This window comes from Vombatus ursinus, unplaced genomic scaffold, assembly GCF_900497805.2.
Source record: "Vombatus ursinus unplaced genomic scaffold, bare-nosed wombat genome assembly UNPS02010320.1, whole genome shotgun sequence".
Lineage (NCBI taxonomy): Eukaryota > Metazoa > Chordata > Mammalia > Diprotodontia > Vombatidae > Vombatus > Vombatus ursinus.
In genome coordinates this window covers 204,313-227,557 of record NW_020950098.1, presented here as the reverse complement: position 1 = coordinate 227,557, position 23,245 = coordinate 204,313, and the positions used below count along the sequence as shown (strand labels likewise).

The 23,245-nt window shown below is 38.2% G+C and overlaps 1 protein-coding gene across 4 annotated transcripts in view; it reads left to right on the top strand.

Annotated features, from left to right (window-relative positions):
* The first annotated feature begins 1,814 nt into the window (after positions 1–1,814).
* CPSF6 (cleavage and polyadenylation specific factor 6) overlaps positions 1,815–23,245 on the top strand; it is a 36,696-nt gene continuing 15,265 nt past the window's right edge. For 2 of the 4 annotated variants that reach the window (XM_027854150.1, XM_027854149.1), the window contains exons 1-6: positions 1,815–1,932; positions 10,975–11,184; positions 17,116–17,219; positions 21,425–21,570; positions 22,531–22,704; positions 22,833–22,943. In XM_027854150.1, the coding sequence (XP_027709951.1) occupies positions 1,873–1,932; positions 10,975–11,184; positions 17,116–17,219; positions 21,425–21,570; positions 22,531–22,704; positions 22,833–22,943 (805 nt within the window). In that variant the 5' untranslated portion in view covers positions 1,815–1,872. The remainder of the gene's footprint in view (positions 1,933–10,974; positions 11,185–17,115; positions 17,220–21,424; positions 21,571–22,530; positions 22,705–22,832; positions 22,944–23,245) is intronic. The other 2 variants (XM_027854152.1, XM_027854151.1) reach the window with 1 other exon arrangement.

Genomic DNA, 23,245 nt, shown 5'->3' with positions numbered 1-23,245 from the left:
TCCATGATGAAGATCAAGGTCTGTCTGAACAGCACATAGCACATATAGAAAACTGAACAAACAAACAAACAAACAGACCCTTGCCTTGGCTAGATCCCCTCTGGAGGATTTCCAGGAGGATATGGACAAAAAAAATCTCCCAAGGGGAGAGGACATGGATGGGTAGCAATCTGCTGGGTTGGAGAGGAATGAATGAGATTGAATTATACCTGACCTAATGATCAGCAGCATTCTAAGAGTCCGGAGGATTAAAGAACATTACACACTTCAGAGAAAAATTAAAAACTCACACTGAAATTTAAATCAGTCATGATCATGATGAGCTATACTGCAACCCCTTCGAAGAAGAGTGTTTGTTGCCTTACACCCATAACAGAATAAAATGCTAAATTTGCATGAGAGATTAATGAAAATAGAGGTGTAAATTTTGTTTCCCATCCAAGTCACAAATGCCCTGAAATTGATCGACCAACTCCTTGCCTGTATGTGGATCTGTGGGTCTGTGGGTCTGTGGATGTGTGGATATCAGGCTAAGAATCTTCATGCAGAGGTAGAAGAGAGAGTCCTGGACAGAAGTCTGGGGTACAAACATGAATAGATGCTTTAATATCCTTTCCTGGAATTTTTGTAGGATTTTACCAGTCCTTAACACATTCATACAGCTTTTTTTTTTTCAATAGAGAGAACAAAATTTCGAGGAAGGCTAGATTAAATCTTCCTTGTTTTAGGAAATGATGCATAGAATAGTATTATCATAAACATCAATCCTATGGGTACAACTACATGTTTTATTCCTTTCTCTTTCTCCACATTTCCAAGCCATATCGATAGTTTTCAAAATCTCAGCCATCTTTAATTTTTCTCTGCCTTTCTTCTCTCAACACTGGACTACCGCAATAGCAAATAATATAGCACCTGCATCGATTTTTTTCAATCCAAATGAATTCCTAAATGGTTTTCCCCTCTTCCAGTGTTTCCTGCAAGCTCTGCCAGCTTTCACCTTCCTAGAGGAATAGCTGAAGGAAAGCAAGCCTATGAGGGAACATAATTAGACACAGAAGAAAGAAGGTCCCTTGACACCAGGGTTTTTAGAATCAGAAGATGTGGGCAGTACTCAAGGATTGGCGGACTTTTTTTCTTTCAAACACTTTTACGTTAACATGTATTCGGTTTTTTCTTTTTTTTTCCCCCCCTAGAGAAAATGCAACAGTCAACTGCTAGTGTAAATGAGGAGGAAGAATGATGATAAGGGAAGGGGGTTGGGGAGGGGTCAAGCAATGAGGAAACCGTGGCCATGGCAAGACGTGCAGGATGCAAAGGCAAATGCAGCATGCAAAACCAAATGCCGCATGCATGCAAATGCTCCAACCACTTTCTTTTTCTTTAACTGCAGCGGGTGTGGGACTGGAAGTGAAACGGAGATACGTGGGTGTTAAGTAAAAGGGGCCTCAGATGCCACGGGATTCCCGAATTATGAAGTTAAACATTTATCTTCTAATTGCAAATAATTAGGAAATGAAGGCTGTGCCACGTGTCGGACCATCTTCCCTTTCACAGGCCTTCATGCAGACCCTAAGCTGTATCGCTGGCAGCAGGGCCAGACGCTCGAGCCTGGGGGGGGGATGAAAAAAGGGTCTCCCCCTCCCCGTCCCCACACCTCCGGCTCCGTGCAGCCGCAGCCAAGCGCGCCTCCACAGCTGCAGCTCCCGCCGCCCATAGCGCCCACCCCTCCCGCCTCCCGACTCGGAAGTGACGCAATGGATCCCTCCTCCCCCCTCCGCTAGATGCGCTGCTGCTGCTGCTGCTGCTGCTGCTGCTGACCGAGCTGCTGTGGGTGGCCGCGGCGGCGGCGGCAGCGGCAGCCGAGGGAAAATGGCGGACGGTGTGGATCACATAGACATTTACGCGGATGTGGGAGAGGAGTTCAACCAGGTACGTGCGGCCCACCCCCCTCCCCCCGGAGGCCCGCGCGGCCGAAGCGGGCTGCGCGCAGGCCGGCGGGGCCGGGGCCGGGCCCGCCCGCTGCGGAGGTTGCACCTTGGCCAGCTTCTCGGGCCACCCCGCTCCCGGCCTCCCTCTCCCGCTCTCTCCCCACCCTTCCCTTCTTTTCTGCCCGCGTCGCCCACTAGGCTTGCTCTGCTCCGGCTCCTCCTTCCCCGCCTCCCCATTGTGGGCGACGCCCGGGTCCCGGGGCTTCCCGCCTCGGCGTAGGCCCCGAGCGGCGGCGGCGGCGGGGCCGGGCCTCGTGTGCGCCAGGGGCGGGGGCAGCGGCGGGGGCAGGACGGCCGGGGTCCGTCCTCCTGCCCGGCCCGGCCCGGTTAGGCTCGGCTCGGCTTGGCTCGGCCGGGCCCGGCTTTGAGGAGGTACCCGCTCGGCTCCCGCCCCGTCGCCCCCTCCCCTCCTCTCCCCTCGCCTCATGGAAGCCTCTGTTTCGCGGCCCTTTGTGCCCCCTCGCGCCTCGCTCTCCCGGATCCCGCCTGCTGCTTGGGCCGCGGTTCCCTCCGCCAGCGCCGCCTCCCCGGGCCCGAGGCCCCGAGGCCCCGAGGCCTGGCCGCCGCCGCCGTGCTGGGGCCTGGCCAGGGCGGGGGGGGGGGGGGGGGGGGGGGGGGGGGGGCGATGCCTTCTGCACACCTGGAGGACCGGGCGCGCCAATCGGACGCCGAGCGAGAAGAGGGCCTCTGCCTCTGCCTTCTCGATATACAGATCCAATATCCGTATCAATCCATACGTTGTAATTCGAAATTAAAATGTCCACCCCCGACCTCCCTCTGTCTGCATGCACCTCGTCCATTGACGCCGCTCGGTCCTGGAGGCTTTGTGGTCGCCAGTCCCCCCCCCCACCTCCCCGCTTCGGACCCCGGTTCTTCCAGCGTTTGAGTGGGGGGTGGGCGCCCACCCTGCAGGAGAGGGGTGCGGGAGCCCCGGGACCGGAAGCATTTGTTTAAAAAATACTTATTTTGTTTTCTTCTCTTACGCATTTATTAAGCGCCTGCTCCGCACCGCGGGCTTTGTGGCTTAGCGCTGGGGGGCGTACAAAGAAAGGCCTAGGGGGGCGGGGGGGTGTCCTGCCCTCGAGGAGGCTCCCCCTCTCCCCGGTCCCGAGTCTCCTCCCCCGGAAGAACCTAGTTCTGATTCTGAGGGATGGGCATTTTTTTGCAAAACGTCTGCCCTGCTGTTGGAACGGGGAGCCGGGAGGATGCCCCCGGGAAGGGAGCGCCCACTTGGGAGGGCGGCCCGGGCTTGCTCGGGGTCTCTCTTAGCTTAGGCTGGGAGCTCCTGGGGGGAGGAGGGCGGTCTTTTGCTTCTAAGGCCTGGCTTCATAAATGCGTATTTAAGGAAATACCCCAAAGGGGGTTAAAAAAAAAAGCAGCCCCTGCCCTCAAGGAGTTTACCATCTAAACGGGAGACAACCTGCAAACGAGATAAAGGATCACGGCGGGAAGGCGCTAGCCAGCTTGGAGGGGGCCTGGAAAACCTTGGGGGGGAGGGGGTGTTAGTTGAAACTTGTGAGAAGCCTGGCGGTGGATATTGTGTTTTACTCACTAACACATGTTTGGGGTGGGGGGAAGTTTTTATTTTTTAAAAAAGAAAGGCTTCTTATGGAAGGTGGGGTTTCAGTTGAAATTTGGAAGAAGCCAGGAGGTAGATACTGCGTTTTGTTCAATAACACGTATTGGGGGAGGATTTTTGTTTTGTTTTGTTTTGTTTCTTGTTTTTAAATTAAGATTTTTTGTGGAAGATGGGATTTTAATTGGAACTTGAAAGAAACCAGGAGGTGGATTAGTGTGTTTTGCTCAGTAGCACATGTTTGGGGGGGGGGGGTTTGTTTGTTTTGTTTTTTAAAGAAAGGCTTCTTTTGGAAGGTGGGATTTTAGTTGAAACTTGGAAGACAGGAGATGGTTGTGTTTTGTTAAATAGCACACGTTGGGGAAGGGGGTGTAGGGGCTTGGGTTTTTCAGGGGCAGGGGGATGGTTTTTTTTTTCTTGTATAGTTTTAAAGAACTTCTTGTAAAAGGTGGGTTTTAGTTGAAATTTGGAAGAAGCCAGGAGGCGAATAAAGTATTTTGCTCGGTAACACGTATTGGGGAGGAGGTTGTTGATGGTGGTTGTTTTTAATTCCAAACTCTACAGAAATTTCACAGGTGATGGGTTTATTTTTTCCTATCCCTGGGAGAAAGGAACTTTATAAACTTCCACACATCCCTGTTTGTTGGTTTTTTTTTTTTAAATCTGGATGATTGTGTTAGTTGACACAAATAAGATTTGTTTTTCCCTGAAGATTTATTTACTTTTTGTGTACCTTGTGGTAGTGTTGTAGGAAAGATGAAATCCCACGTTTTCCTGTTCCTTAATTTTAAGCCATAAATGGTTAAAGTGTCTTAAGATGAAAAATATTTTAGATATTTGTGGTTTGTATTTCAAGCCCATCAGACTCAAAGTTTATATCAGTTAAGTGTCTTTAAGCTATTAATAAGAATACAACTTTCTAGTATCACAAAAAATAAAATGCCAAAGCTTTTTTGGATCCTCTAATTCTTTTATATGCACACATGTAATAATTTTTAAAAATACGTGTAATGTTAATATGGCAAGTTGTCCTCAAAGATTATACCAATTAAATGTCTTTAAACTATTAATGAGAATATAATATTTGAGTACCATAAAAAATAGGATACCAAACTTTTTTTTGTTTTTAAATATTCTAGTTCAGGCATTCTTAACCTTTTTTGTATCATAGGCCTCAGTAATGTTTGTAGTGTTTCTGTTGAAAGTTCATTGTACTTAAGGTTATGCCGCTTAAGTGTCTTTAAAGTCTTAGTAAGCACACAACACTGGAGTAGCACATAAAAATAGAATACCAAAGCTTATTTTAGGATCTTCTAGTTCTTTTCACATGCACATTTGCAGTGTTTATTACAAACCTATTCTGCTTAAAGATTTTGCCAAGTATCTTTAAACTGTTAGTAAGAATACAACATCTTTGAAGTACCATACAAAAATAACACATCAAAGCTTTTTTTAGGGTTGTAGATGCACAACTACTGCTAGCAAATAGTTTCTTCCAAAAGAGGGCAATGCTATGAATTTTCTGAGTCCTGGGTATGCTTTGGGACTGGAGGCCAGGATGAATATAATCTTTATTCACTTTTCCTTACAGGAGTTTCTGTCCTTGACTCTGAGCTCCCTCCCCACAGAGGAGGCATACTTGGGGCATCATTTAGTGGCCAAGTCTTTTTTCAATTTTCTTCACTTCTCAGAAATACTTCAACGCTGTTGCAGACTTGATCCTGGAGGGATGTTTCCTTTGTTTGTAATGCCAGTTGGTACTGTAATTATGTTCATTATCTTCCTGCAGCCTGGGTGAGAGAAATTTCGTGGGTTTCATTGACTACTTTTACAGTCAAATTTTTTTTTTTATTCAGAATTTTTCTTTAACGTCTACCAGATAGCCTAACTTCAAATGATTTTGCCAGTGTCGTTTTTTAGACATTCAAATTGATGAAATCAGATGGTACTGTTTTTGTTTGTAGTTTGGTTAAATCATAGCTTTGATTTTATATTCTGGATATCACTGACCTCTGCTGTTTTTACCCCCTCTTTCTTCGTGATCCTGTGCTTTTAAAGTGTGTGGTGTTTGAATGTACAGAGAGATAATTCTGCATTTACTATGTAATTATGTTCTGTTAAAATTTAAGTGAACTTTTATGTGTATTTAAAAAAGGAATAATCATGCATATATATTTATATATATTTTTTAGTAGTCAAGCTAGACCATTTCCTATTACTGTAATGTGCTTTGGGGGTAGGATGAAGAGAATTCCTTCATAGACCAGATGAATTTAAGAGTGGTGAGGAAAGATGAGGGAGGGAAAAAAGCACAAGGGACTCTGCTGTTTTGTGTGGGGGCATTCTTGGTGTCTTTAATTGGAGGTCCCTAGATTCCATCAAATTGGGAACAGTTACTCTTTTGAAGGCAGTTATTTGGGCTTTTCTTTTTGCAGTGCTACTTGCATCCTCTTTCCCCACCCCCCTTCACCATACACATGCGCCGTGTTTGGGTTTGGGAAGAGAACAGCATTAGAATCCTAGCTGCTAAAGCAGTTTCAGTCCATGCCAGGATTTATACTTATTTATTTTTGGTTTTATAATTAAGCAACTTGACTTATTTCTTATTTCTTTTTTCTCCACTACTTAAAAATCAACCCTGTTTGTTGTGTCGAAAAGTAGACATCTTGATGTTGTTGTGAAATATGTAGTCACAGGTTCATAGACTTGGAAAAGATCTTGGAGATCAGAGTCCAGCACCCTCATTTTACCTATGAGGAAACTGAAGCACAGAAAAGTGGAGACATACTAAGCGTCTGGAGTAGGATTTGAACCTGGATCTTCTGATTTTTATAGGCTTTAATGTGAAACTAGCTTCTTACTTTAATAGGCTCTAATGTGAAATTAGCATTTTTTTGTTTGTTTACATGGGACTGTGTGAGTTCTCTGATCTTAGGGTCCCAACTTGCAGCCTTAAAAAGAAAATCATTATTTAGCTAGTGATTAGAAAAATTTTCTTCTTCACCTTTATTTCACAATCTGGGGTTACTTTGCATCTTTCATTTACCCAACAAGTATCATGTTATTTATTAGCTGGTGGAAGTTAAGAAAGTTTTCCATCATGTATTTAAACCATTATTATTCTACAATGAAATTGCTTGTTCATAATATTTTTATTGCATGAGATAGGTTTATTCTTGTAGAGCTTATTGTTCCTAGAAGATAAAGTGAGAATTTCAGCTCAATTTGTAAGAATGACAATGTTACTTGGGATAAGGTTTATGCATTGAAAACTGTTTAGGAGAGCTTGTACACAAAAACTGTTACTAATTCTTTCTTGTTTCATTTATTTTTTTCCCCAAAGTACATCTCTGTTATCACTGACTTGTCTATTTTTTGTGGCAAATTTTTAGTAACAAACTCATTACTTCTTACCTCTAAGTTGGTGTATTTTCAAGGATTGAAAGTGAATTTCAGTTTCTCTGGTCAGAGCATAGTTGGAAAGGTAAAAGTCATAATGTATTCCAAAGCTCAATACAAATGATTCTTTGACTGGATATTTTAAGTTATCCATGCTGTCACACATGCTTTATGGGGTAAAGGACAGTGTACTCATAATATAGTGGGAAAGCACTGTACCGTAAAGAAGACCTGGGTTCAAGTTCGGCTTCACCATTTATTTAGAAGTAGTGTGACCTTGGGCAAGTTGCTGAATCTCTCTGAGCCTGGTTTTCCTATCTCTAACCAAACTCAGAGGATTGTTGTGATGATCAAATGAGAGCTGGGTAGAACTTGCTTTTAACTATAAAATGTCATATAAATGTAAGCTATTTTAAAAAAATGTATTCTCTCTAATTGAGTGACTACATTAAATTCTTTTATTTTAGAATTCCCTGGTTTTTTTCTTACTTAAATTTTTTTTTTTTTTAGCTGAAGGCCAGTTGTATCAAACAGTTTGTATGTCCTTGGGACAGTTGGTTTTATTTTGCCTTTATGGATGGTTGAATGAAAGATCAGAGAAAAATAGAAGAGTGAGCATTAACCAGAGTGGCAGGACCACCAAGAACAGTGTTGGATTGTGCTAGAGAGCCAGGAGTGACTTGAGAGCCCTGCCTTGGCTCTGTATGTGAATATGTAAAAATGAAATTATATTACTTTTTGCTGACTGTCATGGATGAATTGTCCTCAAAAACAACAGCTCCTAGAAACTTGTCTCTGGTATTTTACATTTTATTTTCTAAATTTCTCCCAACTTTGCATTAGATATAGATCTATCAATATAGGAACAAATCTTGTTAGATCTTGCACTGTGCACAAGTGTCTTGTCAGTGATTTGCACTGCTTTAATAAATTTTCTAGTCTTTAAACATTAAGATAATCGAGAATGGAAAAGCAATGAAATAATAGCTTAAATTTATAGTTTGTTTCTATGTCAGTTTCCATTTATACTACAAGGCATTTAAGATGGGCCAGCATTTTATTGTCTGAAACCTTTATTAGAGAATAGAAATGGTGATATTTGCTTGTTTTTGAATGTCACAAAATATTCTTAAAGGATAATGATTAGAAATAAGACCTTTTTGAGTAGTACAGCTTGTCACATTTTTATTTGAAAAACTTTTTTTTTATTGTTTTAGGGCTTATTTTGTGTCCATGAATAAGTTGCCATTTTTTTGAGTGTGAATGTAAGCTTTTCTGAAACAGCATTCGTGAAGATGGTAATAGAAGGTTGGATACTATAGATGTTTGGGTAGGTGGTATGGGCTGGCCTTAAGATTGACACAATTGACACTATAGGAGGGCATGTGCTTTGAGTTCTTTTCCAGTAATGGTGGTAAATTGGTTCAGATTCAACTGTATTTTCTCAACGAATCCAAATGGCATACATTTGTGAAATGGCTGGCCATGGCTAGGAGTACAATCTGTGGCTTTGGAACAAAATGAAGCTCTAGCTACATGGAGATCAAACCCAGGACCATGGTCTCATTAGCATCATGCTTCAACCAATTGGAAGCAGTACAACTACCAGACAAAATGGCTGATCCTAGTATTGGTAGAACCATATCAATATGGAAGGATGGGTTGGTGTCAACATAGAAATTCAAGGATGGACAAAAATAGTAAGTGGCTTGTAAAATACCAGGTTAGTGTAGAATGTGGTTTTGTTTACAAATTGCTATTTATTCATTGTTACTATTTTCATAGACAATGGTTACTTATGAAAAAGAAGTGGCTTGGCATGTTAATCTATTTTTTGTAAGTGAAAGTATTAACATAAATACCTTTATTTTTACCCCTGCTATTAACCATTGCATTCTTTTTTACTCTCCCTTAGACCCTATGTTGTGGTTATACTTTCTGCAGAGGAGGATGGGGACACAACTTCTTTTGAATAATAATAATTCTACTTGCTGTTAAGAGCCGGATTGCAAGAGAGTTTAAAGTGCCCTCAACCCCTTATGATCTGAAAATGAAGGTTCGAACTTGTGACCCCCTTTCCTGTTCCATGTGTGGAACCCTTGTGCTGCAACTACAAAATGGGAAGCTTCAGCTCGTGCTGAAACTTCAAAACAAAATTCCCACAAATTTTGTTATTACTATAGATAAAATATGAGCATGTTAATTCTGTTTATTTGCAAGTATCAGCATAGTAGAAATATAGATTTTTAAGGGGGTGGTGTTTTTTTTTTTTTGTTATGCTACTGTACAAACAAAATAAAATTGTGGCCATTGATCCATGATTCAGGGTCTTAGTTTCTGCCATTTTATTCTCTGAATGCCATTGAGCTCAGAGGACCCCTTACTAAGGGATTTATAGGTATGCCCTATAAATATAGAAACTATTCAAAATCCCCATTCCCATCAGTTTACTGATTTGGTACATTTACATAAAGATTAACTTGAAATTTTGTTGTACATATAAATGTATTCTTCATTACAGATAAAATTCTGTTATAATGACATTACAGTGACATTTCTGAATGATATTTCCATGTTTTGGGAACCCATATTAGCAATGTTTTGTTGATCTGACTATCACTGTACCTGAAGTTTTTCTCTGGGAGTTTTTCATGTAGCTGTGTATTTTAGAACTAGTAACTATATCTTTATGTGCTTTTCTCAGAGTAATTTTCACTGTAGGAGAATAGTGAGAAAGTTAGCTGTGTCTTTAGATTTTCACAGCTCTCTTGTTAGCATTTGTTTTGAATCTCCTCTAATTTCTTGTCATCTCAGATGCATCTGACTGCCACAAAAACAAAAATACATAGACTCTAGCATCTCAGAAGAAGGAAAGAGTTAGTAAAAATGGGTGTTTATGGTACTTTATTTCCCTTCAGTGAGGTAGCTTATAGTGAACCAGTCCGATGGTTAGCACTTGTAGTGCAAGTCCCTTTCAAATACAGAATTATTGGTGGCATTTTTTCTTTATTTCTCCCCTTCGTGAACATTTTCTCCCTTCCCCCATGATTTTCACTACTAAAAATTGCTTTTTTTCTTACCTTTTTTCACTTGAAAAACATGAACAAGATTAGACTATGGTTTCTTCCATCTCTGAATCTTTTTTCCTATGTATAGTAGATGAACCACAAGTACTCACAAAACAGGTTACATTGTGGCCTTAAACTGCTATAGTTTATGTTCACAACTCCTCTTTTGCCACTTCAGAGAGAGAGAGATCAATTCCTTATTGACTGGGGATGAGATTTATAGCAGTACATTTATAACATCATACTTCAGCATAACAATTTGTTTAATCTGTGGCAGTTGTGACAGAATTTCACTTATACTTCATCTATTGTTTTATTTTTCCCAGTTTTTTCATTAACTGCTACATTTTAAATCATTTCCTTTTCTGTTTTTCCACATCTCTTTCCCTTGGCCCAGATAGGTATGTTCATTTGTAGAAGCGAGCAACTTTCATAAAGAGTTCAGAGACTGAATTTGAGCAGCTAAAGGAATTATTTAGAACATTTAGGAGGGTTTGGAAAAAGCTGTGATTTCTGGATCTCAGTGATGTATGAGGTTGTAATTGTTGGGTTTTCCCTTTCAATGTATCGTTTCAAATTTTAAAATAGCTTATCTGGTTTGTATTCACGTGTTGCGACTTTTTAGACTATGATTGTACCAAAATTTTATTTTTCTATTTTATTGTCTTCATGTTAAATTTTTCCAGAAGAACTTATCTCCAATTTTATACTAGAAGTCAATGGGAAAATAAGATTCAGTATACAGAACTTTGCTTTACAGGCATCTTTCATGAATGCATCTATTCATAAAGTTGAGGTAACATTTGTATTCAGAAGTTTGGATCCTTGATTATCTTCTGTGAGATTTTTTAAAAAAAGTACAGTATCCTTGTATTTCAACTTTCTTGAATAGTGTTCTGAGTATTATTATGTAATCTAGAGCATTGTTTCTGTATCTCAGGAAGCTGAATATGGTGGGCATGATCAGATAGATTTGTATGATGATGTCATCTCTCCATCTGCAAATAATGGAGATGCCCCAGAGGATCGAGATTATATGGATGCTCTCCCACCATCTGTTGGCGATGATGTAGGTAAAGGATCAGCACCAAATGTTGTCTACACGTATACTGGAAAGAGAATTGCATTGTACATTGGAAATCTTACATGGGTAAGTGCTTGCTACACCAACTATTTATTGATTCTGAATTCATGTCATTCACATTTTCTTGCAGTTTTTTAATTGTTTAAAAACATAAATGTGAGATTACTTAAATTTTTTTCCCTGCTTTTTATTCTTGAATAGATTGGTGGGGGAAAGGAGTGGAGGAGGTATTACTGCTATGCATGATAGTGATTTGTGATAAGTAAACCTGAGCCAGAGGAGACTTCAGCTAAGTGCAGGTCAATGAGTTTTGAGTATGTGTGTTGGGGTTTGTTTTTTTTTTTCTTCCAATTAAAAGATTAAGCAGTTACCTTTTTACTCCCCTCAAATCTCCTTAATTTATCTCAAACACTCCATTCATACTCTGAAAAATCCACCTCATTTCTTAAACTGGAATTTTGAACTTTAGAGGAATGATAAGGGTATGATACTTATTTTGCTTTCTGATTTCAAAATATTTTTTGAAATCAGGCCGAGAGGCTTTCATTTTTAGTTCTTATTGACTGGAATATTGTCATTGTACACTAGTGATACAAGTTTTGCTGCCAAATTTGGATGTTCTCTGGGATTCTCATAAACATGTTTAAAGGAGATGTGTTTAAATAATAAAGCTACAGTTTATTTTCTTAAGTGCAACTGGGTGTCATAGAAGAAACTTAACTAAAGGCAGTCTTTTAGGATGTTTTAATTAGAAATATTTTATTGGGGTGTGTTTCTATAAAACTGCATTTCTTTTAAAAATATTCCATTTAATTTTTATTAGTTCAGATTCACCTTATTGTACTTTAAAGATAAAAAAGTTTCACAAGGTAATTTGTTTGTTTCATAAAACATTTTCATTGATAAACTGAATTGTTTGGTGTGCCTTTTGAATAAGCTTTTTATTTACCAAGTCTGAAAATGTATAATCGTGGAACTTTATAACCAAAAGGGACTTAGGAGATAATATAGTCTAATCATCTCATTTAATTGATGAGGAAACTGGTCCAGACAAATTGAGTGTTTTGCCCAAGATTAGTTAGTGGAAGCATCAGGATTAGAATACTGTTTTCTTCCTTCCTCCTTCCCCGTATCTGATAACTTTGCATTTTAGAAATTCCATCTAGGTCCAAATAAGCTTTGTAGCTCTAAATTTTTTTTTTCCTTTTTAAAAGAAAAAATATAGATATGTATACTTCTGGTGAGTAGCTTTATATCATTGATGTGATTACTCCCTCCATTGGTACAAATTGCAGCCCATCCTTGCTTTTTCATTTTGGGTGACTTCTGTCCATGTCCTGTAAATCTACCATAGCAGTCCATCCAGTGCTCTGGAGACCTTCCCCTAAATGCTTTCTATTATGTGGGTACCAGTCTTCCCACTGAGATTATCAGTCTGTATTTGTCTTTTATTATATGACTGGCCCAACTCTTTTGTCAGTTATAATTCTCTAATAACTTTATTCTACTTTGTGCATCTTATTTGTCGTTGGTAATTTGCTCTCGCCTATCTATATCCATTGTAAATCTCTCAGTTGTCTTTTGGGTGAGTGACCTGCAGTTTTGATTTGTCTGAGATTGTAGCATTTATTCCATGATTCTCAACGTTGCTGTAAAAATATTAGTGTTAAAAATTGTGAGATTAATATTTTGACAAGAAATACAGGGTAATTGAAAGTGTCACCCAGTTTTGTAGTTCATTCCAGCCTGTGTTCTTCTGTTCAGTTCTGGACCCAGTTAATTGTCCATCTGTGTTGCCTACCCAGAATATATGTTCATGGACCAATTCTGTGGCTGTCTGGAGAACAGGCATTCTTTATCCACTTTACATCTTATGTGGGTAGTTAGGACTATGAATCTCATTTTGGAGTCTCTGAAATGTCCTGGAACTTGATGTCGTCTGTACATGATGTCCTCTAACAGCACCTTGAGGATTCTCACTATCCAAAGGGAATCTTTCTTCCAAATGGTTTCTGTGGTAGATAGGCTCCATGATACTAGTAAATATCTCTATTTGATCTTGTGCTTTATATTTAGAATTAGATGATCATAACTCTGTTAAGATACTTAAAAGGAATCTTATAAACTAAATGCTTTTTTAAAAAAGGGAACAGTAATCTCAAATTTTCTTTTCCCTTTCTGTCCTTTGAGTGATTGTAAAGATGTGGTCTGCTACAGAATATAATTTGCAAAAGCTTGCCTGTTTCTATCTAGTTTTTCACACCTTTGATGTATGTTTGGATTCTCATAAAAAAATTTAAGATATGAGTCAGGAGTTATTGATATCCTCAGGGTTACCTTTTTGTAGTGGTAGTAGTAAGGTCTGATTTTTCCCCCAGCTGTTCAGTCTTCCAATATTGGAGGTATATTCAGATTATACCTTGATGTGATCATAATTGGGCCACTTTGGTTTATGCTTCCTCTGTGCGTACTTCATCTAGTCCAGCTTCTTTTCCCATTTTTTTTTCTTGAGTTCCATCTCTTTTTCCCCAAGGATTATAATGGAATCCAAATATGATAATTCCATTGTTATTGATGGAATAAAAAATTTCTTACAGGAATTGTGACAGATCTTTTTTATTTTTCACCATTTTGTTCCAATTTTATCCTTAACTGCTTTTGGAATGATTGATTTGGCTTATTTGGGTCTCAAATCAAACTTTGTGTAAAATTCTTTTTCTTTTGAACACTTAGTGTTTTATGAAATGTTATTCCACCGTCTTCCTTCAAAAGATTTTTACAGATGAGTTTGTTCTAAATTGATGTTATCCTTGATGGCCATTCTCTTCTTGTCAAGGAGGTTGTGTGTTAAGCTTTTATTTATGTCTTTTTTGCTTTTATGTTATATTCATTCCTGAATATAACCCCAAGCCATTGAGTCTTCCCTTGTAACAAAGACAAATGACTAAAAAAAAAACCCTATTCAATAAAACTAATGGATACTTCTGCTACATATGACAATAGGTGCAGTGTTTTACACCCATTGTTCTTGGCCTTTCCAAAAAGAGGGGGGATATATATTTAAGGAGATCAACTGGTAGTGGGCTGAATTGCTTTCTAGGCTTTTCGTTTCCTCATTGTTGGGGTTTGTTTACACATTGATTAATCTTCAGTAGGAAATAGTAACAATCTGGGTCAATGTCTGTTCCTTTCTCTATTTTGAGTTTTTCAACCTCAGTAAATACATCAACTTGAAATTTTTTATTATTACATGCTGTGTCTTCTCATCTTTATTCTAAATTTTAATCATTAGTCTAACATGTTAATCGTCTGGATGTACAGATAGCTGGGTCAGATAGGTGGCACTCATCTGCCAGAGTTCAAGTCTGGCCTCAGACACTTACTAGCTGTGTGACCCTATTTGCCTCAGTTTCCTCTTCTGTAAAATGAGCTGGAGAAGGAAATAGCAAACCACTCCAGTATCTTTGCCAAGAAAACCCCAAATGAAGTCACAAAGAGCCATACAGGACTGAAACACTGAACAACAACAAAATACAGATAGCCAGTTTGGAATGAGCCTCAGGTTGTTAATCATTTGTTTCCTGTCTGTTAAGATAGAATCACTTATTTTTTTGTGCTGTTTAATGCTCACCATGTCTATTACCTCCTGACTATTAAAAAAGAGGCATGAGGTTTTGGTATAACCTAACAGGTACTGTTTCCTGGTTCGGTCTTCTACCATTTTTACCTTCTTTCCCTGTGTCTGCCTTTGTATCAGAGTCACCAGATATCAAACTATGTGTTGATGTAATTTTTTAAAATAATATTTTTCCCTAATTACATGTAAAAATAATAAAAAAAAATTTTTTAAGTTTTGAGTTACAAATTTTATCCCCTCCATTTGTTCCCCCCTTTCCTCCATGGTAAGTAATCTGATACAGGTTATTCATGTACAGTCATGTAAAACATTTCCATATATTAGTCATTTTGTAGAAGAAAACTCAAAAAAAAAGAAAGAAAGAAGGAAAGAGAAAAAAAGTATACTTTGGTTTGTATTCAGATGCCATCAGTTCTTTCTCTGGAAGTGGATAGCATTTTTCATCATGAGTCTTTTTGGATTGTCTTGGATTATCGTATTGCTGAAAATAGCTAAGTCATTCCCAGTTGTTCATTGTACAATATTGTTTTGCTCACTTCACTCTGCATCAGTTCATATAAGTCTTTCCAGGTTTTTCTAAGAGCATCTAGCTCATTTCTTATAGCACAATAGTATTTCATCACAACCACGTATCATAACTTGTTCAGCCATTCCCCAATTGATTAGTATCCCCTCAATTTCCAATTCTTAGCCAGCACAAAAAAAGCTGCTATAAATATTTTTGTACAAAAAGGTCCTTTTCCTTTTTTTTTTTTTTTTAATCTCTTTGGGGTACAAACCTAGTAGTGGTATTGCTGGTTCAAAGGATATGCAGAGAGTTTTATAGCCCTTTTGGGCATAGTACCAAATTGTTCTCCAGAATGGTTGATTAAGTTCACAACTTCACCAAAAGTGCATCAGTGTCTCAGTTTTCTCACATCCTCTTGAACATTTATAATTTTCTTTTTCTGTCATGTTAGCCAGTCTGATAGGTGTGAGGTGATACCTCAGAGTTGTTTTAATTTGCGTTTCTCAATAGTGATTTACATCATTTTTTCATGATTATAGATAGCTTTGAATTTTTTTTTTGGTCTGAAAACTACCTGTTCATATCCTTTGACCATTTATCATTTGAAGAATGACTTCTTTATAAACTTGACTTACTTAGTTCTCTATATATTTGAGAAAGGAGACCTTTATCAGAGAGGCTTTTCTTGTAATTTTGGTTGCATTGGGGTTTTTTGTGTAAACCTTTAAATTTAATATAATCAAAATTATCTGTTTTATATTTCATAATGCTCTTGTTTGGTCCTAGATTGGTCCTAAATTTTTCCCTTATCCATAGGTCTGACAGGTAAACTATCCATGCTCCACACCCTTTATGTCTAAATTATATACCTATGTCGATATAATTTTGAGTATCTTTTTTGAGTTTTTCATAGAAATTTTTTACTCCTCTCTTGATGATTCATAAGCTACAATTAACTTCATAGTGGGCTTATTGCTTAAGTCTGCAGCGTGAGATGACCTAGCGTCTCATGAAATGATACTTCTTGTCTTTGGCTACATAATAAAGCCACATCCTTTAGTCGCCTCTCCAAATTGAACCTGTGAACAATCTTTTCATTCTATCTTTTGACTATATTTTTAAGCAAGAATGTCAAGATTGATGTTTTAGTTCTTCCAGTTTTGTAGACATTTTTAATATTTAGATTTCATATTTAGAGTCTCGTACTGTTGATAGGCTGCCTGAAAACTGATTCTTAGCATCCACTGCCCTCTTTCTCTGTCACTGTTATTGCACAGGAGTAAGAGACATCTTGTACATTTATGTTTCATAGGTTGCTATGGACAAAGAATCTATTACTTAATTGCTTATTGGTGCAGAACCTCTCAGCTTAGCAGGGATAGTTCTTAGAGAACAAGGACGGTATGTCTCTAGGATTGTACTGAAAGGCTATGCTTTGGGGACAAGGGGAAACTTGTGTAATCTGTTTTTTAACCAATGAGGAAAGAGGATGTTTAAAAATTATACTACTCCCAAACATTTCCTTTATGGCTTGTACCACACAACTAATGTGTATAAAACAGCATTTTTGCCAGTAGTATCATTTTTATCAGTCTGTTTACCATGTAATTTAGAGCTTATGCTGTTTCACAAAATTGAGTTTATTTATAATTTCTAATTCTTGTCCTTTAGTCACTAATTTTGTTGTATTTGTGGAATATATGAAGAGAAACACTTTCATTTAGTGAAAGAATACTGTCAGTGTAAATGTTTAGATTTTATTTTTACATAAAGTTTTAGAATACTTTTTACAACAAGCAATGAAACTTCGAGTATATGTTTATGGCTGAATTTTAAACTTAATGTCTTGCAGTGGACAACTGATGAAGATTTAACTGAAGCAGTTCATTCTTTGGGAGTAAATGATATTTTGGAGATTAAGTTTTTTGAAAACCGTGCTAATGGCCAGTCAAAGGGGTAAGAATATTTTTGGCCTAATTTTTTCCTTATATAGTTAGTGTTAGTGGCATTTCATTGAGCTAGTGATGTTAATACTGATTCATATTGACAGAGAAATGAAGTATTGTAAATAAGCAAAAAGCATTTATTAAGTACTAGAAATACAATGAAAAAAATGAAACAGGACCTGATTTCAAGGAGCCTATATTTTTTTTTCTGTATCTTTGTTAATTGTGAAATGGTAAAGATGTCTGTTGAATATCATTTTAAAAATACCACAGAAACCTTCCCTACTAATGCATTTGTCACAGTAGGAGAGTAGACATGGGTTTGTAGTTATTCTCTTGGTCACACTCCCCCTGAATTAATAAGGTCCAAATTTTTTTCCATGCCTTAGGCATATTCTCCTTGAGGTACCTTGTATCTTAGCCTTTCAACACCTTCACAATTGTCATCTCTATCAAGGATTTTCCATACCTTATTAGGTCTAGTACAGCTACTTTTTTTTTTGTTCTCTTTAGTGTCATTCTGACTTTCTCTACGCAATCTCAAGGGCTGTAATGTTAACTAGTGTGGTTCCACTGTCCTTGAAGGAGAAAACAGTTGGCCAGCAATAAAATGAGTGACCTCCGGAGAACTCTCAGATTTCCATTCATTGGAAATCTCCAAGCAAAGATGACCACTTGTGAAGGATTTTGTAGAAAGAATTTCTAAAAGAGATTGATTAGATTATCTCAGAATTTGCTTCCAACTCTTAGAATTTTTTGAAATTTTATAATGCTATTTCTTATGCCAAAGTAGCCCTCTCCCTGTCTCTGTAAGTTACCTAGCCTTTCATTGCCACATCAGGTGCTGCCTTCTCAGTATCAATATCAGAACTAGAGCAGGCAGTTGAAGGGACTATATCTAGTTGGACTTTCCAAAAGAGGAAACTGCCGTTCACTGAGGTTAGATGACTTGTGCATGGCTGCACACTCCCTGCCTGGAAATGGAGTTTTTCTTGGAACTTCACTGAGAGACACTCAGAGCTATTTGGAGGGAGTTTCTTCACCCCACTCATCCAATCCTTAATACTTTTCAGCAGCTTTACCTACTCATATCTCCTTTTCTCATGCAGACAAAATTATATTCTTCCTACAACTAATCCTTCTACCTATACTTTGATCCTATTTCTTACTACTTCTGGGACCTTGTGAGTTTTCATCTTCTGTCTCACTCTGACCAAGGTACTAAGGAATGATACAGAAACTCCTTTACTGGGGAGTGCCTTCAAGTACCTTGGGGGAAAGTATAGCAGTCAGTTAATTTCCCTCTAAATATTTATTGAATACTGGGTGTATAAAACTTTGTGTGAGGTGTTGGAGGTGCCTAGATGAAGGCAAGGACCGTGCTTCTCATGAAGCTTACATTGTAGTGTAGTAATAGGAAGACACTGTGTGTGTGTGTGTGTGTGTGTGTTGTGTAAGTGTGTAACAAGAATACAAAATAGAACATAGGTCCATAAGAGAAGACTTCCTGTTATTCTTCTAGGCCAGACAGCTATGTTCCTGACTTTCCCTAACCTTTTATGGCTTTCTACTTCATCACTGTCTTCTCTTTAACAAATCCTTGTAGTTTGACTTCTAGCCACTATAATAAAACTAGTTATCAATGACTTAACTGTCAAACTCTCTGTGGTCTTTTTTAGTCCTTATCCTCCTTGGCCTCTCTGTACCTTTTGACACTGTTGGCCATCTTGTCCCATTAGGTGTCCTTTTCTTTCTCTGGCTTCAGAGATAATACACTCCTGTTCCTCCTATGTTCTTCTTTTCTTTCTTTCTTTCTTTTCTTTTTTTTTTTTTTTTTTGGCTTGCTTGTTTCTATTTATTTATTTTTGGCCAGGCAGCTGCGGTTAAGTGACTTGCCCAGGGTCACACAGCTAGTGAGTATCATGTGTCTGAGGCCGGATTTGAACTCAGGTCCTCCTGACTCCAGGGCCCGTGCTCTATCCACTTCGCCATCTAGCTGCTCCACTCCTACATTCTTTAATCAGATGTTTTGTTTCCATTGCTCATTCATCTTAACATTCTGTCCTTGGCTGTCTTGTCCCTCTCCATATTTTTTGGCACTCTTGTCACCTGATTTTTCCTCTTCACTTTTCCTTATGCAGTGAATCACCAACTGTTTCAGATCTGTGTCATATCCATCACCTCTTCAAATTGCCACTCTGGTATAGATCCTCATTGTCACCTATCTTCTAACATCGAGCCACTATGATCCTTCCCCTTGCCAGTTCGTCAAACTAAAGCACGTGAACCTTTATTAAATGTCTGCCACGTGCCAGTCACTGTGATGGATGCTGAGGATACAAATATAAAAGCGAGAGTGTTAGTGCCTACCTCCAGGAACTTATACTCTACTATATTTGCTATACTTTTCATGTAATAGATTACCATGCTTTTTGATATTTCATGTAAAAATAACATAAGAAAAATGTGAGAAAACTAATTTATTTTAAATATAAAATATTCTGAAATATAATAAAATTTTATTTTTTAAGGTCTATTCTATGAAGGAACATAAAACCGTGAGAAAACAGGATTAATACATAAACTTATACTTTATGAGCAGCTTTTTCAAAATGAAAATATACCTTGGTGTAGTAGAGAGATGACTTTGAAACTGGGAAGACCTGGGTTCAAGTTCCTTCTCTTGACATATTGGTTGTGTGTTAGTGTGCTAGGCAACTTTCTAATACTATAAATAGCGGAGGAGGTAACTCAGTGAGGTATTGTGATCCATATTACGAAGTGCTGGAATTTTTCTTTCTTACCAGTAGTAGTAAATCTGTGTTGTTAACAACAGATTTTGAGATCATTTATGGTGAACTATGGCTATTCTACTTGGGAGCCAGAGTACTCTAGTATTTGACTTGGAGCCAGAAAACTTGGATTTGAATTCCAGGCTCTGCCACTTGTGATTCGTTAATTATTTAAATGGAGATACTATCTCGTAGAGTTGTTGTGTGGAAGGTGCTTTGTAAACTTAGAAAAACACTAAAGTGGGTACTATTTTGCTAATGCGTGAACCAGAAGTCTATTCAAATGCATCATTGTGGTAGGGAGGTAAACCTGGGTTCTTGAAGGTTATGTTAGTAGAAAATCATTTCCAGTAGGTTAAACAGTATTAACCTTCAGCAGTATTTAGCTACCGCTGTGGTAGGGCAGGCGGGGTGGTCTGGAAATAAATACTATTGAAATTAAATAAAGAGTCTGTGGAATCAAGGAGATGACCTAATGTTAAATGCTTAAACTCTTCTATTTTACCTGAAAAGCAGAATTCTGTTAGCAACTTTTAGTTTTAGTTTCTGCTGGACAAATGTAGCTAAAAACTATTCAGATAATGCTTAGAAAAGTTGATACTTGGCAATTAAAAATTAATGTCCAAGCACTTCCATTTTTAAGTAAGGAAGATTGATCTGTCTGATTTGCAAGTGAATAGCTACATATTCAAATAATTTCTTAATAATGGCAGTGGGAAAGTCTGGAAGTTGATTAAGGACCTTGTTGGAATTCTTTACTGTGTGGTAGATGGATGCCTAAAAAAAAAGCAAAGATTTAATAGCTCTTGACCTTGATGCTGTTTTGCTTTTCTGATTCGTCGTTTGTGACTGGAGCCCTCAAGTATATATAACAGCCGTAAGCCTGGTTTTAGAAATATGCTTTAGATATTTAATACTTGAAATTGCAAATGAAGAGAGGCTCATAGATCTGGAGCCAGAAGGGGTCATCTGGGCCGTCTCCTTCGTTTTATGTCGAGGAAAGGTGAGGCACTTGCCCACGGTAGTAAATACTATAGGTAAAGTAGTAATGAAGGTAGAGAGTCGGGTTTTGGAACCCAGACTTTCTGACTTCAGAGTCAGGTTGCTCTTTCTGTTGTGGTGTGCTGGGAAGCAGTCCCAGAGTCAGAGGACCTGGGTTGGAATCCTGACTTTGCCGTTTGCCAGCTTTATGATTTTGGGTAACCTTCACTTTTCTGGACCTCAGGTTTCTCATCTTGTAAAACGAGAAGATCCCTTCTGGCTGTCACTCTGTGAACTTGTCTAACATAAGAAATATTTACAAGTAATCAGTAGATAATTAAAAATATTCAGAAGAGTTCCTGTATTATTGCACTCAAGGCTACTTTCTAATTCTTTTTTCTTTTCCCTCTCTCTCTTTCTTGCTCCTCTTTTTTTTTTTTAGATTTGCCCTTGTTGGTGTTGGATCTGAAGCATCCTCAAAAAAGTTAATGGATCTGTTGCCTAAGAGAGAACTACACGGTCAGAATCCTGTTGTGACTCCTTGTAATAAGCAGTTCCTGAGTCAATTTGAAATGCAATCCAGGAAAAGTAAGCACAACTGTCCCTCCTCATCTCCTCCCAAACCCTCCAAATCCTTCTTTAAAAAAAATAGTGTTTTTTTGTAGGGCCTTAAGGTGATGTGAAAATCATCTTAACACTTGGGTTATCATCAGCGGGAAATCTGAAAGCAAAGTTAATGTATTGTTCAGGATGGTTTTTAGCAATTAATGATCTCTTAAGTCTTTCTTAGTACTGATAATTACCATGGTCCTTTCTTCTTGAAGTCTTGTTATTAGCCCTTATCATGGAGGTGGCATTAACACACCTTTAGATAGACATTATGCAATTACAGAATCCTATCATGCCGATGTTTTTTAAACAGTATAAAAGGAGTGTTTTTGTGTTCTTCATATGTAGAAAGAATTGACTTTGGAATAATCTTGAGTATTTGAAGTATTAGCAACTGCAGTATAAATAGTTTAATATGTAAAAGGATTTAAGTTAATCTTTTTAGTCAATATTGATCTGTCACTACTACTGTTACACATGGTAAAATGAAGATGTGGCATATTCTGCACTCTTAGTGAACCTGATCTAATTGGGGAGACATAACAGCTAAATACATAGGCAACATAAATAGAAAAAATTTAAATGTCTTATCACTTTTCTGAGAAGCTCTTATGTTGTAGAACTTTTTATAAAATTGAGTGGTTTGTACAACTGAAATTCTTGGCTGCTGCAGAATACTTGGTATTTTGAAAGTAGGTTTTGCATTTCCTCATTGGATGTACCTTAAAACCTGGATTCTGAGACTTTAAGAAATCACATGGATATGAACACCTACTAAACCAACACTTCCACGCAATTTGCACAGGCCCAAGGCATCTACAAGTTTAAGTATATTATGAATGAAGATGGGGAGGGGGAGAATTTACCCCTGACAACAGTGGTTACATTTCAGTGAACTGATTTAATAAATGCTATTTATGAGTATTTGGATATTTGCAGCTACACAATCAGGACAAATGTCTGGGGAAGGTAAAGCTGGCCCTCCAGGAGGCAGTTCACGTGCAGCATTTCCACAAGGTGGTAGAGGACGGGGCCGTTTTCCAGGGGCTGTTCCAGGTGGGGACAGATTTCCTGGACCAGCTGGACCAGGAGGGCCACCCCCACCTTTCCCAGGTAAAAATCTTCTCAAATTACCATGGATAAACTTGACTTGCCAATACCTCTTTTCCTTTTCTCTCTTTTTCAAGTTATGCATTATTAATGTGACTTACTCTCCTTGTTATGCTATTTTTGGAATCCAGGAAATTTGATCAAGCATCTTGTTAAAGGAACTCGGCCTTTGTTCCTGGAAACTAGGATTCCATGGCATATGGGGCACAGCATAGAGGAAATACCCATTTTTGGCCTAAAAGGTCTTTATTTTTCTCCAAACTTGCTTGACTTTATATATAGAATATTTACATCCGTCTTATTTTCTTACCTCTTTAAAAAAATCCTTTCAAGACCATTTTTCCTCGTTTCACTTTCTAGCTTGGCATCAGAATAGAATTTAAGGTGGGTGATTTCACTGTAAGAAGTGTATATACACTGAAAGGTAGACATTTAAAAAAAATACTCTTGAGTATTGTAATCCTTTTTACTAAAGTTTTCATTTATTTGAATAACATCTCTTAAGAACTTAAATGTTTTAAAAAATTAAGTTTATGCAAGTATG